The 14844-nt window shown below is 47.1% G+C and overlaps 6 protein-coding genes across 6 annotated transcripts; 3 read left to right on the top strand and 3 right to left on the bottom strand.

The window, feature by feature from the left end:
- Positions 1 to 744: 744 nt before the first annotated feature.
- Positions 745 to 2401, top strand: B0J16DRAFT_381839 (putative tyrosinase; the record flags this gene model as incomplete). Its single annotated transcript, XM_046131189.1, has 2 exons — positions 745 to 1662; positions 1724 to 2401. The coding sequence occupies 2 exons, from the start codon at positions 745 to 747 to the stop codon at positions 2399 to 2401; spliced, it is 1596 nt and encodes a 531-aa protein (XP_045987875.1).
- A 302-nt stretch (positions 2402 to 2703) lies between these two features.
- Positions 2704 to 3825, bottom strand: B0J16DRAFT_370000 (RmlC-like cupin domain-containing protein; the record flags this gene model as incomplete). Its single annotated transcript, XM_046130326.1, has 1 exon — positions 2704 to 3825. One exon carries the CDS (start codon positions 3823 to 3825, stop codon positions 2704 to 2706), a length of 1122 nt encoding a protein of 373 aa, XP_045987874.1.
- Positions 3826 to 5170: 1345 nt separating this feature from the next.
- On the top strand, positions 5171 to 7486 carry B0J16DRAFT_261549 (glycoside hydrolase superfamily; the record flags this gene model as incomplete). Its single annotated transcript, XM_046123276.1, has 2 exons — positions 5171 to 6464; positions 6612 to 7486. Coding segments are annotated over 2 exons (2169 nt in total), but the record flags the coding sequence as incomplete, so codon positions are not given.
- A 639-nt stretch (positions 7487 to 8125) lies between these two features.
- On the bottom strand, positions 8126 to 10213 carry B0J16DRAFT_369999 (cytochrome P450; the record flags this gene model as incomplete). The annotated part of the gene is made up of 8 exons (XM_046130325.1): positions 8126 to 8332; positions 8381 to 8766; positions 8820 to 8986; positions 9036 to 9543; positions 9626 to 9710; positions 9762 to 9853; positions 9903 to 9939; positions 9992 to 10213. The coding sequence occupies 8 exons, from the start codon at positions 10211 to 10213 to the stop codon at positions 8282 to 8284; spliced, it is 1548 nt and encodes a 515-aa protein (XP_045987872.1). The 3' UTR covers positions 8126 to 8281.
- A 478-nt stretch (positions 10214 to 10691) lies between these two features.
- On the top strand, positions 10692 to 12244 carry B0J16DRAFT_336301 (uncharacterized protein). The gene is made up of 3 exons (XM_046127195.1): positions 10692 to 10911; positions 10963 to 11070; positions 11128 to 12244. The coding sequence occupies exons 1-3, from the start codon at positions 10843 to 10845 to the stop codon at positions 12139 to 12141; spliced, it is 1191 nt and encodes a 396-aa protein (XP_045987871.1). The 5' UTR covers positions 10692 to 10842; the 3' UTR covers positions 12142 to 12244.
- A 58-nt stretch (positions 12245 to 12302) lies between these two features.
- Positions 12303 to 12932, bottom strand: B0J16DRAFT_395994 (uncharacterized protein; the record flags this gene model as incomplete). The annotated part of the gene is made up of 3 exons (XM_046132228.1): positions 12303 to 12447; positions 12495 to 12715; positions 12762 to 12932. 3 exons carry the CDS (start codon positions 12930 to 12932, stop codon positions 12303 to 12305), a joined length of 537 nt encoding a protein of 178 aa, XP_045987870.1.
- Between the last annotated feature and the right edge of the window lie 1912 nt (positions 12933 to 14844).

Raw genomic sequence — 14844 nt, 5'->3', positions numbered from 1 at the left:
TGACTTTCTCCCAGATAGCTTGGGTCCAGACTCAAGCCATGTCTGACTTTCGATAGCTAGGTTTGCTTCGAAACATGCAGCGCCCGCTATAGGTAAACGCAAAACAAGGCTCCCGGTCGAAATAATCGCTCATGATAAACATATCTAGCTGCCTGTGTATCGACTGCACTTCCTTCACTAGGCCTACATCTCTTAATTCCGTGCCATATCATGTAACATCAGGTGCTGGTTTCTTGTAGGTCGTGTTTGAGTAGCTTACAACCATCGTTCACCGCCATACACAAGCTTGTCTCACCTAGCTGAGAAAGGTCTTACTCGAATACCAATGGTGGCTGTCAAAATGAGACAAGGTGGTATCTATGCAGAGAGAACAACACAACAACCCATAGCTGCGAAGGAATCGGTTTTAGTGGTGGGCCAAACAGAACGGTCCCCAAAGAACCTAGACTTAGTCAAGCTAGAGGGAAGAGAGAAGAGGCTAGAATATTGACAAGATAGCCAATAACGGTCGTTATCACATTTCAACATTCTTTTCTGTCAGGTGAGCATCTAAATTGTTGCCACGAATGTTGAATGTACGTCAATTGTCTCTAAAGGGAAAGACTTACCAATGGCAGATTTGAGACCCAGATGTGTATATATATCGAGCACCTGGTCTTGACAGTGTTATAATCCGACCATCTACAATAAATTCCAAACCATACCATGAACTCAATCATTGCACCTTTTAATAATCTTTTCACAATGAAGATTGTTGAGCGAAAGAACATCCGCACCCTGTCCTGGGAGGAGAAAGATAACCTCGTCAGAGCTTTCGCTGGTATCCAGAAGCTTGATCCCACTGACCCCAACTCTTTCTTCATGATCGCCGGCTACCACGGTGAACCTTTCCGTGGTGCTGGTTGGGGTAACCCTCAGTGGTGGGGAGGGTACTGCAACCATGGCAATGTCCTGTTTCCAACTTGGCACCGCGCCTACCTCCACCGTCTCGAGAAGGCTCTTCAGACTATTGTCCCTGGTGTAGCTATGGCCTACTGGGACGAGACCGAGGTGGAGAGCCGGGAGAAGGGAATCCCCGATATCTTTCTTATGCCCGAGTGGGAATGCAAGAACAAAGAAGTGATCAAGCCCAACCCACTCTACTCGTACAAATTCCAAGCCAACATCACCGACCGTCTTTCTCCCATTCCCGACGCCAACTACTCCAAGGCCGCCGGCTATGAGACCGTCAGATACCCATTCTCTGGCCTCGTTGGCACTGATGAGGATAAAGCAAACACTGAGGTTCACAATGAAGAGCTTCGGAAGATGGGCGTGGCCCATACCAATGGAATGCTGAACCTGAATGTTGTCAAGTGGCTCAACAAGGTTACCTTTCAGAACCACGAGGGTCAAGATGTGGATGCCAATATTGCACACAAGTACGGCGCGTGCCTGAACGCACCAAACTATACCATTTTCTCCAACACCACTTCCGCGACGCAGTGGAATGACGAGAGGGTCGGTACCAAAGACTACGTCCGTGTCGTACCACTCGAGTCACCTCATAACTCCATGCATCTCGCCGTCGGTGGGTTCGAGGTTCAAAAGACCAATTCAGACTATAACGACTACGCCGGAGCGAATGGCGACATGGGCGAGAATGACACCGCAGCTTTCGACGTAAGTACAACCAGCCACCCCGTGCACATTGATGTACCAGAGCTAACGATGTATGCCATAGCCCATTTTCTTCTTCCACCACTGCTTCGTTGATCTTGTCTTCTACGAGTGGCAGAAGAAGTGGAACGCCCTCGAGTCGCTTGAGATCATTCCTGGCTACCCGGGAACCAACTCCGTTGACAACCAGGGTCCGACTCCCGGCGTCGCCGGTGGAACTTGGCTTTCACTCGACAGCGCTCTTGACCCTTTCAAGAAACCTGGAAGCCAGACCGAACCCATGACGTCTCGCGATGTTGTCAACCCACTAAGCCTCGGGTACACGTACGTGTACGATAGCCATACTCCCAACAGGCTCAACGACGGCAATTCCGACCTGTACATTCCTCACGAACAGGAGGCCGTCCCAGTCATCGAAGTCAGCAACGTCAACCGCGCCTCAATTGGCGGCTCGTTTTTGATCAACGTGTATGACCAAACCACGGGAACCCTTGTCGGCACCGAGGCTGTACTGAGCCGCTGGCATGTTTCTGGTTGCGCCAACTGCCAGAACCATCTCGACGTCAGAACGCATATCCCACTTCATGGTTACAGCAAGGCGGATGCTGAGAAGGGAAGCTTCGAAGTCCTGCTGCAGTCACGTAATCCGGTTGATGCGAACCGTTTGAACATGGGACATGTTGCTGATCCTGCTAAGAAACAGAACCCAAAGTTCAGGGTTATCACCTCGCACATGGATTAACCGACTTGCTCCTAGATGTTGAGAATGAAACGACTACGAACACTCTACTATGTCTGTACAGGGACTACGATTCTCAATCACTGGTCTGCAACTCTACTTGAGTTCTTTGAAGGTCAGTTTGCAAGTTGTACAGTTCAAACAATGCAAAGAACGTATTGGTGTATAGATTTATTTATTACAATACTCCTATAGACTTTAGCTATATTTAACAAAGTACTAGTTAGAAAGTAAGTCTATAGTACTAAGATAGGGCCTTGTCAAAGAAGTAGAATATATGTTTTAAGGGTCTCTTCTGAAACAGTTTATGCTACTGGATAGGTAGCATAGTCCCAAGTCTTGGCTCCCTCCATCAAGGTTTGGTCGAAGCCATCCTTGCCTCCACTGACATACAAAAATTTAGTGAAAGGCACCATAGCATAGTAAGTGAAGGAAGTGTTGCCTGGAACAAATACCACATCTCCCTGTATCAGTTCCATAGCCTCATATCCGTCAATCGAGATGCTGAGCTTGCCTTCTTCAAGTTGAAAGGCAACTGATTCGCGCAGCTTTGTATTGATAGCACGGGTTCCTTCGAGTCGATGGCTCAAGGTTACAGTTCCCATGGTGAAGTTGCTACCAGTTTGGTCCTTGGTGGCCAAGGGAGCGATGAGCTGATAGGTACCACCGATGTTATTGAGATACTTTGGCCCCCTGTTCTTTGCGATAAAGTTCGGAGTATTTGAGTCAACAGCAAGAGTGTTGCTATCGTTGTGCCATTGTGACGAGCCTCCTGCTTGGCCATTCAAAAAGTCTTGCCGTGGTTCGAAGTCAAGTTGAGCAAAGACGTCGAATGACTCAAGAGCCGTGATGACATTGGGATCAGTGCCAGAGCTTGAATCGTTGAGAGCAGCTGGGACAAACGGAGTGCCGGTCTTGGAAGAAAAGTCTTCGCCAAGAGCGATGAATAGTTCTTCAAAACCACCAGGATGAATGACACCAGTCATCTGGGTATCCGGATCGAGAACCTGAAACGTATGTTTCGTATTGTGGGGAACGGCACCATAATCCCCTGGAGTCAACTGTCGACCTTGCTGCGCCGATGAGTTAGACTCTGCCCAAAGGCGGAATTGACCCTTGGTACAGTAGAAGTTCTCGTAGTGGGCTTTGTGAATGTGCGGAAGAACTCCAAGCTCGGAGGATGAGGGCGCATTGGTTTGGAGCAGGGTGAAGGCACCATCGGAGGCGTTGCCTGTTACAGAAAGGCGATACACCTGGGATCCTACCGACACGGCCCGCCCGAAGCCTTTGGGGAGCATATACGGACGAGGTGTGTCTGGTGCTCGGTCAACAACGAGAGGGTGGGATCTTGATTTCGGTTGCGATTGAGTTGAAGGTGCTGCAGTAGCCAGGGCCGCAAGGCCAACCAGCAAAGTGCTAGTTCTCATGATTGACTAGTTAAAAAGGAGGCTAGGCTTAATGAATGGCTGATGGTAAGATGAGCTAACGCATTGTAAGTGCGTTAATGTCGCATTAAATAAGACTGTCCTTGAAAACCCTTCCATCCTCTTTCACCCTGTTGTTAATTGCGATTTCTAGATAAATGGACCCGATCCTCAAAATCCCTGTTTGATCTGATATCTCATGACTCTGTGAGTGGATAGAATTACGCATGCAGGCTTCCATTCTAGCATTGCTAGTCATAACTCCGGGCAAAATCCCGAGACGCGATGCAAATGGACGCTTAGCGAATTTGGGTAGGTGAACGTACATAATAAGAACGGCATGTTTGTTCGGCAAATCCGGGCTCGGCATTTCCGAGACTTGACTCCATCTTTAAAATCCACTTGCCGAATGTATTACGTAGACAAAAAGTCTGACCACCTCTAGACCAGATATCTACGAAACTAACGTAATCTACACAGAACAGACAGAGAGGCATATAAATCAAAACGAAATACAAAGGTCTAGAAAAGTAAATCTTCGTTTGGGTTATTTAATAGTACTTACAATAAAGATAAATGCATTCTTTGATCGCAATAATTAGACGACTGATGTGTAGCGTCCAGACTATTCACCTAGGTGAGCTTAGTAGTAGACATCAACAGCCTAGCCCATAACATGTTGTAATAAACCTTGTAACTCGCTTTAAAATATAAGCCCATGCCTCTTTCTTGACTCTTTTCCCTTTATCGCTGCGAGTTCTCGTGGCTGTGCTGCTACATCAAGTCTGTGCTCAGATTCCGCGTATAAGTTTCAAACACATTAATTCTGTACAGCATAATCGGTCCTTATCAGACTAGTCCTAGAAACACTTTAAGGCTACAATTCCCGAGTGAGGTCTTGCTCCACAACGCCACGCGGCTTCCCGGAAACTAGCTTAACGATCGCGTTTACTAGCCAATGCTCTTTGTTCTACAAAGAACCTTCAAATTAAGAGCCGCGTTTCAAACCATTAACCAGACTACGTAAGACTTTCTCGTCGTGATGTGGCTGTCTGTCGGGGCTTGTTCATATTAATATCGTTAATAAGATGGAAGATGTTTATTCCAAGGCAGACTTTCTTTAAACGAATCTTCAGGGCATAGTTTTCCTTCCTACCTTTCTCTATTTGTAAACTCTTTTCTTCTCTGGGGCGAAGATGAAGCTTGTCAACTTTGTCGAGTTGGCTGCTCTTCTGGCTGCTAGCAGTGTAGCAGCATCGGATCTGACATCCACATCCGCAATTCTTGGCGATGACTACGGTACGCGATCCAGTTAATGGGTGAGAAACACATCAGTATCTAACATACGTCAGTCTCGTTGAACGGTCGCTTCAACAATGCATACGAACAGGCGAAAGGCTTCGTCGCAAAGCTGAATAATACGGAGAAAATCACCATCATCACGGGCGGTAGTCTTAACGGCAACAACAACTGGACGGCCCTCAACGCTAAGGATGGTGTCTCGGGCATCAACTTCCAATTCTATGTCTCCGGTTTCACCATGGCAAATGCTTTGGCTATGTCGTGGAACCGCGATCTGATCAAACGCCAGTTCAAGGCTGTTGGTCAGGAATTCTACGATATGGGCTATAACTTGATTGATGGCCCAGAACCGGGCCCTCTTGGTCGAACTCCCTTTGGCGGTCGCACCCCTGAAACCTTTTCCGCAGATCCATACCTTTCTGGAGTGGCAATGGGTGAAGCCATCACTGGTATGAACTCTGCTGGTGTCATTGCCGGTGGAAGGCATTTTCTCCTCAACGAGCAGGAGACTAACCGATCCTCCGGCACTTCGGATTCTACTAGCGAGGTTTACTCATCCAATGCTGACGACAAGACGATTCATGAGCTCTACGCTTGGCCCTTTGCAGATGGTGTCAAGGCAGGAATGATGGCTGTTATGTGCGGCATGACTCGGGTCAACAGCACACTCTCATGCGAGAATAACAACCTCATTAGCGGCGTTTTGAAGAAGCACATGGGTTTCCCAGGAATGGTGTTTCCTGATGTCAATTCTCAGAGCACCTCTTTCAAGTCAGCTAACGCCGGTCTTGACTTTGGATCAAGCTCGTTGTGGACTTCCAAGATCATGGAAGCTGGTATCAAGAACGGTAGCTTCACTCAGGAGCGCTTGGACGATATGGCTATTCGCAATGTCATGGGTTACTACTACGTCGGCCTCGATGATGGGAAGCAACCTTCGAAAGCCGATTCAACCGAGTATCGCAACGTACGCCGTGACCACAACAAGCTTATCCGTGAGGTCGCTCGCGAGTCCATTGTCCTATTGAAGAACTCGAATGTCAGTGGCCTCGGACTTCCTCTTGACAAACCACGCACCGTGTCACTTTTCGGAGCTCATGCTGGTCCCGCCATGGCCGGTCCCAACCAGGCTTTCTCTGTCCAAGGTACGGATAGCGATGTTTATCAAGGACATCTTGCCAGCGGATCCGGCTCCGGTTCGCTGTCGTTTCCTTATCTCATCACTCCTTTCCAGGCCTTGACCAACCGTGCTATTGAAGACAACAGCATGATCTGGTGGATCATGAATGACACTTATTCTTCCAATTCCGGAGGTGGCATGGGTGGCGGCGGTGGTGGTGGTAGCAGTGGTGGTATGCCTGGAGGAATGTCAGATAACTCTACTACTGCCCCAAGTAAAGGAGGTGCTCCTCCAACCAGTGATGGCGACGACATCAGTGGTGGTGGTGGTGGCGGGATGGATTTTAGCAGTCTCGGTCAGGGTACAGCTGTCACTCCCTCTTTTACCAACTATGCCGGGAACTCCGATGTCTGCCTCGTTTTCCTGAACTCATATTCTGGTGAGGGTGGCGACCGAAGCCAACTTACAGACGATGACCAAGACACTATGGTTACAACCGTCGCTTCCAACTGCAACAACACTGTCGTCGTCATCAACACTTCTGGTCCACGTATTCTCGACGCATGGGCTGAGAATGAAAACGTAACAGCAATACTTTATGCTGGTCTGCTGGGTCAGGAGAGCGGTAATGCGATTGCGGATGTTCTATACGGCGATGTGAACCCCAGCGCTAAGTTAACGCACACTATCGCCAAGAATGCGTCCGACTATCCGGTTTCCATTTGTGTTACTGCACAATGCAACTTCACTGAGGGCACATATATCGACTATCGGTACTTCGACGGCCAGAATATATCGGTGCGTTATCCTTTTGGTCACGGTTTGTCCTACACAACCTTCGAGTACGGTGAGCCCAAGATTCAGAATAAGGATAAGAAGGCTTTATCGTCAAAGTTTCCCACAGGAAAGCTTGTACCCGGTGGTCAGTCTGATTTGTGGGATGAGGTCATCGAGGTCAAGTCAACCGTCAAAAATACAGGTGGTCGAACGGGATCAGAAGTTGCGCAGCTTTACGTGGCATTCCCAGACTCTGCTAAGCAGCCCGAGCGTATCCTCAGAGGATTCAACAAGGTGACGGTAACTCCCGGTCGGACTGTTGAAGTGTCCTTTAAACTCCGTCGTCGTGACTTGAGTTATTGGGACACGGAGGCACAGAAGTGGGCGATTGCCAGTGGCTCGTACAAGTTCACTGTTGGCTCTAGCTCTCGTGATTTACACGGAAGCGTATCCTTGACTATCTAGTGAGGAGCTCGGGGGTGGTTTCTCTGAACGTCATGGCATCTTGTGGACATACACACAAAGCATGTCCAGGTCATTCAAGTCCATAGTTTGTAGATAGTGTAGCCACTACATTTACCAAACATCAATCCTAAAACATTAATAAAATGTCATTTACACTATAACAACGGTTTAAAAGAAAACCTATGTGATATATTTATTGTAAAACAATTTCCTTTATTAGTTCTCCATACAGTGGTTGCTTTATCACTTCTTAGCTCTGACGCTGCGCTATAGGGTATGTTTTACCGTATTAACTTGTGAAACTTAGCAGCGTATCTAAGTTGTGTAGAACCTCCAGTGCAAGATACAAAGGTGGGGATTTGAAATAAAGTTAGTGGTCTTAAAACGCGCCACTGAATCTAATGAGATGATGAAGTATTTAATTAGTTAAACATAAAATGCTTAATCTAAGAAACACGACTTGATTCCTTTTGAATTTCCATGTTTACAATTTGCTTAACATTTTAGAGCCACCCCGATACTTATTTATCTAACTGTAACGCTAGATACGTCAGTGAGATGAGATATATCCACATTTTCGATCCACCAAAGAATAACCCAATTGACCACTGCCAAAATTGACAATAACCAAAACGGTAACCCGACAATGTTGTTAGCAAGACCCCAGCCGAGCATTATACCACCAACGTTCGGTCTCATGACCCGGGCAGCGTTCGAAATGCTAGACGCCAAACCGCAGACTGCCCCGAGAAGATTCGGGATTGGTGCCGAGCTGTTGACGAGCATCAGAAGCCTTCAAACATCAATTGCCTTGAACAAGAGGTTTCGAGACGGATCCGGAATAGACTGTATCCCTAGTCAGTATACATTACAACTATGGCCATTTTGACTTACCATATGGGCGAATTCCATGTTAGAATATCTCTTGGTCTCTGAGCCGACCAACTTAACATCGTATCGTAGAAGCGCATGGGCCAGAATCATCTTGATCTCGTTCGCAGCGAAGAACCTCCCCGGACAAGCATGCCTGCCATAACCAAAAGTCAGACTGCTCTGGTTCACGCTGACAAACTGGTTGTTTGCTGCCTTTTCGACCGATCCCTCCTCCTTGGCTTGGGTGCGAAGTCTGTAGAACCTTAAAGGGTCGAACTCGTCTGCGTGTGGGAAGATGGAGGGGTCAGAGTTAACTGCAACGGCAGGTATCTCTATCATTAGACCGGCTGGAATAACTTGGCCGTTGGAAAGAGTGAATGGCTTCAAGACCTTACGCTGAAAGGAAGCTGTGAAGTTCGTATTAGTATCTGGGAGCTACGAAATCTGCATCATGCCTTACCCATTGTCGCTGGATGGACTCGAAGAGTTTCTTTGAGAAAGCTATCTATCTTCTTCATGCCCTGTAAAACATTGCTTGTAAAGACGCCTCCACTTTGAAGGAGCGCTCCCCGAACCTCATCTCGCAGTTCTACCTGCAAGTCTGGCATGGCTGCCAAATCATAGAAACTGTCTTCGAATTAGCGATGTGTTCAAGGAGCAAAATGCCAAGACTCACGCGTTAGTGGCAGTCAATGTTGTAGTATGCACAGCTGCAAAGGTAAGACCCAGTTGAACCTTGGCGAGGTTCTGGCTATTCTTGTCCGGAAACTTGTCCTTTCCGTCGATGAGCCACTGTAGAAAGTCATCCGGTTTCTCGTAGGACAGGTCCGCCATCGCCTCTATTCTTGACTCTACCACAGGCTGTAGAAAAGCCTCAGCTTCTGCAATTCGTTGGTAAAGTTTCTTGACCTCGGGCTGGCTCTGGGCCAGAAATGGTCGTAACCAGGGTCGCATGTTCTGCACGGCGCGTTGGGCACCCATGACTTCCATAGTATAGTTGATTGCTGCATCGAGGTACTGTTCGGAACGACAAAGTTCTGGACCGACGAATACGCGACCTGATACCATTCCGACGATACGAAGGAGGCTGTGATGAATGTTGACTTCTGTCCAATCCTCACAGGAGGGTATAGAAAGCTCTAGGGATTGTCTGACTTCATCGGCAATGATCGTACTCAGTCGAGCTATACACATAGTCAGTGGCTTGAACGAGATAGTTATTTCGGTTATTGCCGACTCTAATTCGTAATTTGAGGCATTACTCACATAGTCCTGGAGTTAGGTGACCTTTGATGGTATGCGGGATGATGGGTACCGACGTCTCAATCTTGGTGTACTTGGTCTCCATTGACTATAGGCTGGTGAGTAGATGGATACATCCTCTCCCTTCGGTATTACTAACCTCATCAACGGCGGCTTCCATGCTCAAAATCGAATCGGGCAGCTTTTTCAGGTCAGGGAGAAAATCAGGTGAGATGACAATTGTCGGAGAAGCTAGGGAATTAGCTTCGTCATTCTAAGCTTCTAGATCATCAGTGCCTACACTTAGACGTGGTAATCATGAAAACGCCATTCTTGAACTACTCAATGGTAAGCCATCTTCACGTCGCATACGTCAATGGAAATTCTTACCTTTTGGTAGCCTTCGGAGTATAACTTTCGGGCCCCTCCCAAGTATGCTTTTCTACGCTTTTCGGTACTCCCGAGTTCTTCTCCAACGACTGGGATAGTCCAAAGTCGCAACACGCTTCCAAGCTTTGGGGCAATAGCGGCTACAAAGCAGACAAGGAGTGCAGTGAGAAGTACTGGCCATCGGTTGGCTGCAATGTCGAATACAGATTGTGTGTTGCCCATGGTAAAGATTGTAGGATAGGTTAAGTTAGATTATTGTGTGGTTGGTTGTATCTCTGCCGGGACATAGCAGAGCAGCCAAATGTGGCTATCTTATAAGAACAGCTACTGGTTTTCAACGCATGGCCAAATTTAGAAACGGCCTCGGGAAAATCACCATTTCCGTTAGGTCTCTGCCTGCGTTACTATTAATTCCTTACTTCTGTGTAACAAGGCGGATGTGATTCGCCTATTTGTTATTGCGACACAAGAACATCATTGATAGACCACAGCACAGCTGGAAGGAGAAAAGGGTGTTACATCAGGAGTGTAGCTGCATGGATACGCGTATTGTTTTAGCTCACTAAGCTCGGTACTATATCAAGCTAGTGGGCTTAGCATACCAATAATAGGCGATGATTAAACTTTAGACTATGACCCGGAAATATTTAATAGCGAGACCGAAACCGATACCGAAAACTTGACCGACTCAGTCAATTTGTTTCACTTCATCATCGCTTAATAATAGCATAAGCCTGGATGAAACTCCACCCCACGCTCATTAACCAAGTAGACTTCATCCCTTGGCAATTACCTCTGCAGAAGATAACCTCGCTGTCAGTAATCGTCCAAAAGGGCCCCCACATTACACCATGCCACCCCGTCTAGGTCACAAGAAGTCCCGAAGGGGTTGTCTTATGTGCAAACAACGTCGAGTCAAGGTATCCTCTCTTATATGTCCATGCAGTAGTGTTTCTAATAACGCCTTGTAGTGCGATGAGAACCAACCGTGCACTGCGTGTGCGAGACACGGGGTACCGTGTGTTTATCCGGATGCGTCGGATGCACGATCGCTGTCGAGAGGACCTTCAACTGAAATGGTCAGTCGTTATCCTACACGCTGTATTAAAAAAACCATGACTAACTTAGTAATGTAGACCCGCTCTCAGGGAGAAATTGCCCGGCAGGACGACATGTTGACCTCCCTTGCTGCCAGCCCAGATCCATTGCCATACTTGGCCAAGTTTGTGAGAGGCCAGGAGCCTATAGAGCAGAGTACATGGGTCACGGATCTGGAGCTAATGCATCATCACGCAACATGCACTTATCTAACTTTACCGCGTGCCAATGAGCTTCAACACATATGGCAGATTGAGATGCCCAAGCTAGCCTTGCGTCACGTTTATTTGCTACATCAGGTTTTGTCAGTTTCTGCTTATCACTTAGCCCATCTGAATCCAGATCGCCCTGGGTTTTCTGTATGCGCTTCGCAACACCAGAATGAGGCTATCAAAGGTCTTCGATCAGCTATTGGGTCTATCTCACAAGATAATTGCGTGGAGATATTTCTCGCATCTTCATTACTCTCCATCGGCGCTTTCGCTGGTTTCAGTACACAAAACTCGGGTCAACAGCCTGGCATTGATGACCTTTTGGATGTCTTCGTTTTAATCCGGGGCATGAGTGATATCTTGAACAAATATCAGACGACGCTCAATCAAAGTAGACTTGGGGGTCTCTTTTTAAGAGGAAGCCCATGCGAGTCGACGCCAGTCCTTACAGCCGTTATCGGCCAGCTTCGACAGATCACCATCCCCGCCAGCTTCAAGCCTGCAATGGCTTCTTTATGTCAAGAGTCTATTGTAACTGCCATCACTTGGATTGAGAAAAGTATTGGAACAACTGCCAATCCAGACTTACGTGTCGCCCTGACATTTTGTTTGTCTGTGAGTGCAGATTTCTTAGACCTTATTAAACAACGAAACCCCATTGCGCTTTGTGTTCTCGCGCACTACTGTGTTGTGCTAAATCAGGTTAGAAGATCTACTTGGTATATGGAAAAATGGGGGAGATCAGTTGTTCTAGATATCTGGAAGGAGATGGATCCACAATGGAGGCCGTTACTCCAGTGGTGTATGGAAGCTGTTGAGTGTGAGAGTTGTGTTGGATGAGCTTTTTGTCTTTTTTCTTCTATTTTTGAAATTTCAAAGGAGAGTACATAGGAAATAAGTGACAAAATCAGTAATAGCATAGTTTACACATCCACATTACGCCAACTTCGATAATACCCCCGTCCAAAACCCCATCCCATCTTGATACTCTATCCCGCGTCTTAAACTCGAACCGAGCCTTGTGAGTGAAGAGTGCTGAATGGCTCAGCTTGGTTCTTGGTCAAGCTCGAGCCACGATGGATGCCGTGCTTCTTTTCGAATCGCCAATCCAAATAGGATACGACAGCAAGGTATTTGGCGAGGGGGCTAATTTGTTAGAAAGCTGTTCGTTGTAAATTAAAAGGAAAGCATACCTAAGAATTCCAGCCAGTACAAACACAACCCAGCCAAGGGCACAGCTTGTTCCAATACAGACACTGGAATTTCCGCGAATCATCATGAAAGCAACGGCGGCCCAGAAGACGACTTCCATAGCGTTGAGGATGAAATATACCTTGAGGCTTCTCCAGCGTCGGCAACGGCTAACATGTTCGGAAAGTATTTCGTAAGAAATGATGATGAGAGATTTGGCACCCTAGGAAAATTAGAGATAAATATCTTGAGCCGCAGAATTGATTTACCATGCCAAGGCCCATAGTAGTGGAGCGACCGGGAGGTCTGTTGGGCAGTAGAAGTCGTGCACCAGATAGGGAAATGACCGCGATGATGAGAATAATCTGGACGATCTGGAGCGGGAGCTTGTTTCGGAGGGTGAAGAATGGCTCCATTCTCTTGATAAATGTAGGCACCATTTTGGAGGTTCGAAGAAAAGTACAAGTCTAGAGATTGTTGTATGTAAGAGGAGAGAGCTGATGAAGATGTTGATGATGTTACCAAGAAGTAATGGCAACCCCAAGAGTTTATAAATATTAGCAATAACAGCAAATCTCCAATTCAATCTGATACATGTCTTGTAAATCTATCGCAACGCGGCAGTGTTAGATGTGCACAGCCCAAGCACGTATTTCCACGTTCCTCAAAACTAAGCACACTCTAAGAGATGTGTTAAAGCCAATGCCAGCTCAAAGCTCAGTCTGGAAACAATGAATCTGAGCCTTATCTTATGCAAAATTCCGTTCTTGATTGGCTGCACAGAACGGTCTCGGTATCGGTTTCGGTTTCCATTTTAGTGGAGAAGACATAGCTCGCGGGGTCTTAAACACTTTAAAGTCCGACTATGAGTGTTAGGACCGTGCTTTGTAAACTACACGCATCACTGACGTTTCTTGGGGCTGTGTTATCTGCCGAATTTCTTTAAGAAGACCGTCAACACGTGTTCGGTAGTTACGGAAGTCACGGCAATTCTGGATAGCCTCATTCCAATTCAGTTACAGGTTATATTACAATCTTTTTCTCTATTTGTAACCCCCTTGTTGCTATCTTAGGAAGATCTACTCTTTTAAGAGAATGACTCTGTAATAAAGACTCTGTGCTGTGATATGCCGAGTGTTATTGTCAAAATTATAGTGTTGTAGTGTGAACCTCTCGCCCCATGGCGCCTCGTATGCAGCCAGTATCTCATCTTTGCCGGTGAGCTTCTCAAACCGGTCTGTTCGGTCTGCTTATGTTGTCCCCGCTTTGTGAATGCTGACGGCTAATTAGTATAAAGTATGTTACTTGCTGTTTCTGCTTTGACTTAGATAGCCTATAAACAACAACTGAGTCTAGCAAGACTTATTACTAGATCATCTTAAGAAGGAATTTTGTATTTTTACCCATCGATTTCTCATATATACACATGTTGGTGAGTTCGATCTGCAGTGCGAACAGCAACAAATGATACCTTCGATACATACTCATCCAGGTCAATGTCTCCAAGCTTCACTACAATCCCTTCTGTATCATGCTCCCCCGTGATCCGTACCTTTCCAGGCATTCCCTTCCCGTAACCAAATGCTCCTTGTTGCAACGGAAGCCCGAGCGCGCCACCCATACGCGCATCGGTTCGAAAAGGATTATGAAGCTTAACCTCCCTCACACACACTGAAAAGCCTCTTTCTCCAACGGCCTCAAGGCGCGACAGTAGCTCTTTACTGGTATCCTTTGTGACCTAAATCGAAGAGTTGGCCAGAGTTGAGGGCAGTGGCGGAGCTCCAAAGGCGATGGCTGCCTGCTGTAAAGGTGCCTGGAGGTGAGCCTCACCCCCGCTTGATGACCTATTAGAGGAGCTGAATTGCGTATTGAGACAGGTCTTCACGCCCACAATCATATCAGCCCGCTGCCTGGACTGGTTCTTGAAGAGTTTCATTATGTCGTCTTTGTGGGCTTCCATTGAGGCATCGAAGACCTGTTGGTGCTGCGTCAGTGTACGTGTGATAACTATTCGGGCTCGAAGTTTTTTTGGACATCTCCTCCGAGTTTGCTGAAGAGATTCCAAGTATCTGCGCCAGTCGGACCTTGGCGTCTTTGCTCTTGGTTGTAGCAAGAAAGCCTTCGACATTGTTGCTTGTTACCTCCATAGGTTCGAGGTTTGTCAGATCCTTGGTTACTTGTCGAGGATCGTCAGGAACATATTCTCCAGGTAGATCGTCTACATCGGCGACAATCCTTCCGAGCAGACAAAATGCTTCCCCTCCAGCAAGTAGTGATGAAGGGTGAAGCAATCGCCATGTCGGGCCTGGCTTGCGTCGTGATAACACTTTATATTGTGTTTTATTCCTGAGT

The sequence above is a fragment of the Fusarium flagelliforme genome (genome assembly GCF_020744385.1).
Source record: "Fusarium flagelliforme strain FIESC 12 MPI-CAGE-AA-0113 chromosome Unknown B0J16scaffold_2, whole genome shotgun sequence".
In the NCBI taxonomy this organism is placed as follows: domain Eukaryota; kingdom Fungi; phylum Ascomycota; class Sordariomycetes; order Hypocreales; family Nectriaceae; genus Fusarium; species Fusarium flagelliforme.
This window is presented reverse-complemented; position numbering and strand designations above follow the sequence as displayed.

Excerpts from the sequence above, each read along its gene's own strand:
- B0J16DRAFT_336301 (XM_046127195.1), top strand. The coding sequence starts at position 10,843 with ATGCCACCCCGTCTAGGTCACAAGAAGTCCCGAAGGGGTTGTCTTATG. Across the intron at positions 10,912-10,962 it reads GCAAACAACGTCGAGTCAAG|TGCGATGAGAACCAACCGTG; the intron begins GTATCCTCTCTT and ends AACGCCTTGTAG. Across the intron at positions 11,071-11,127 it reads GAGGACCTTCAACTGAAATG|ACCCGCTCTCAGGGAGAAAT; the intron begins GTCAGTCGTTAT and ends TTAGTAATGTAG.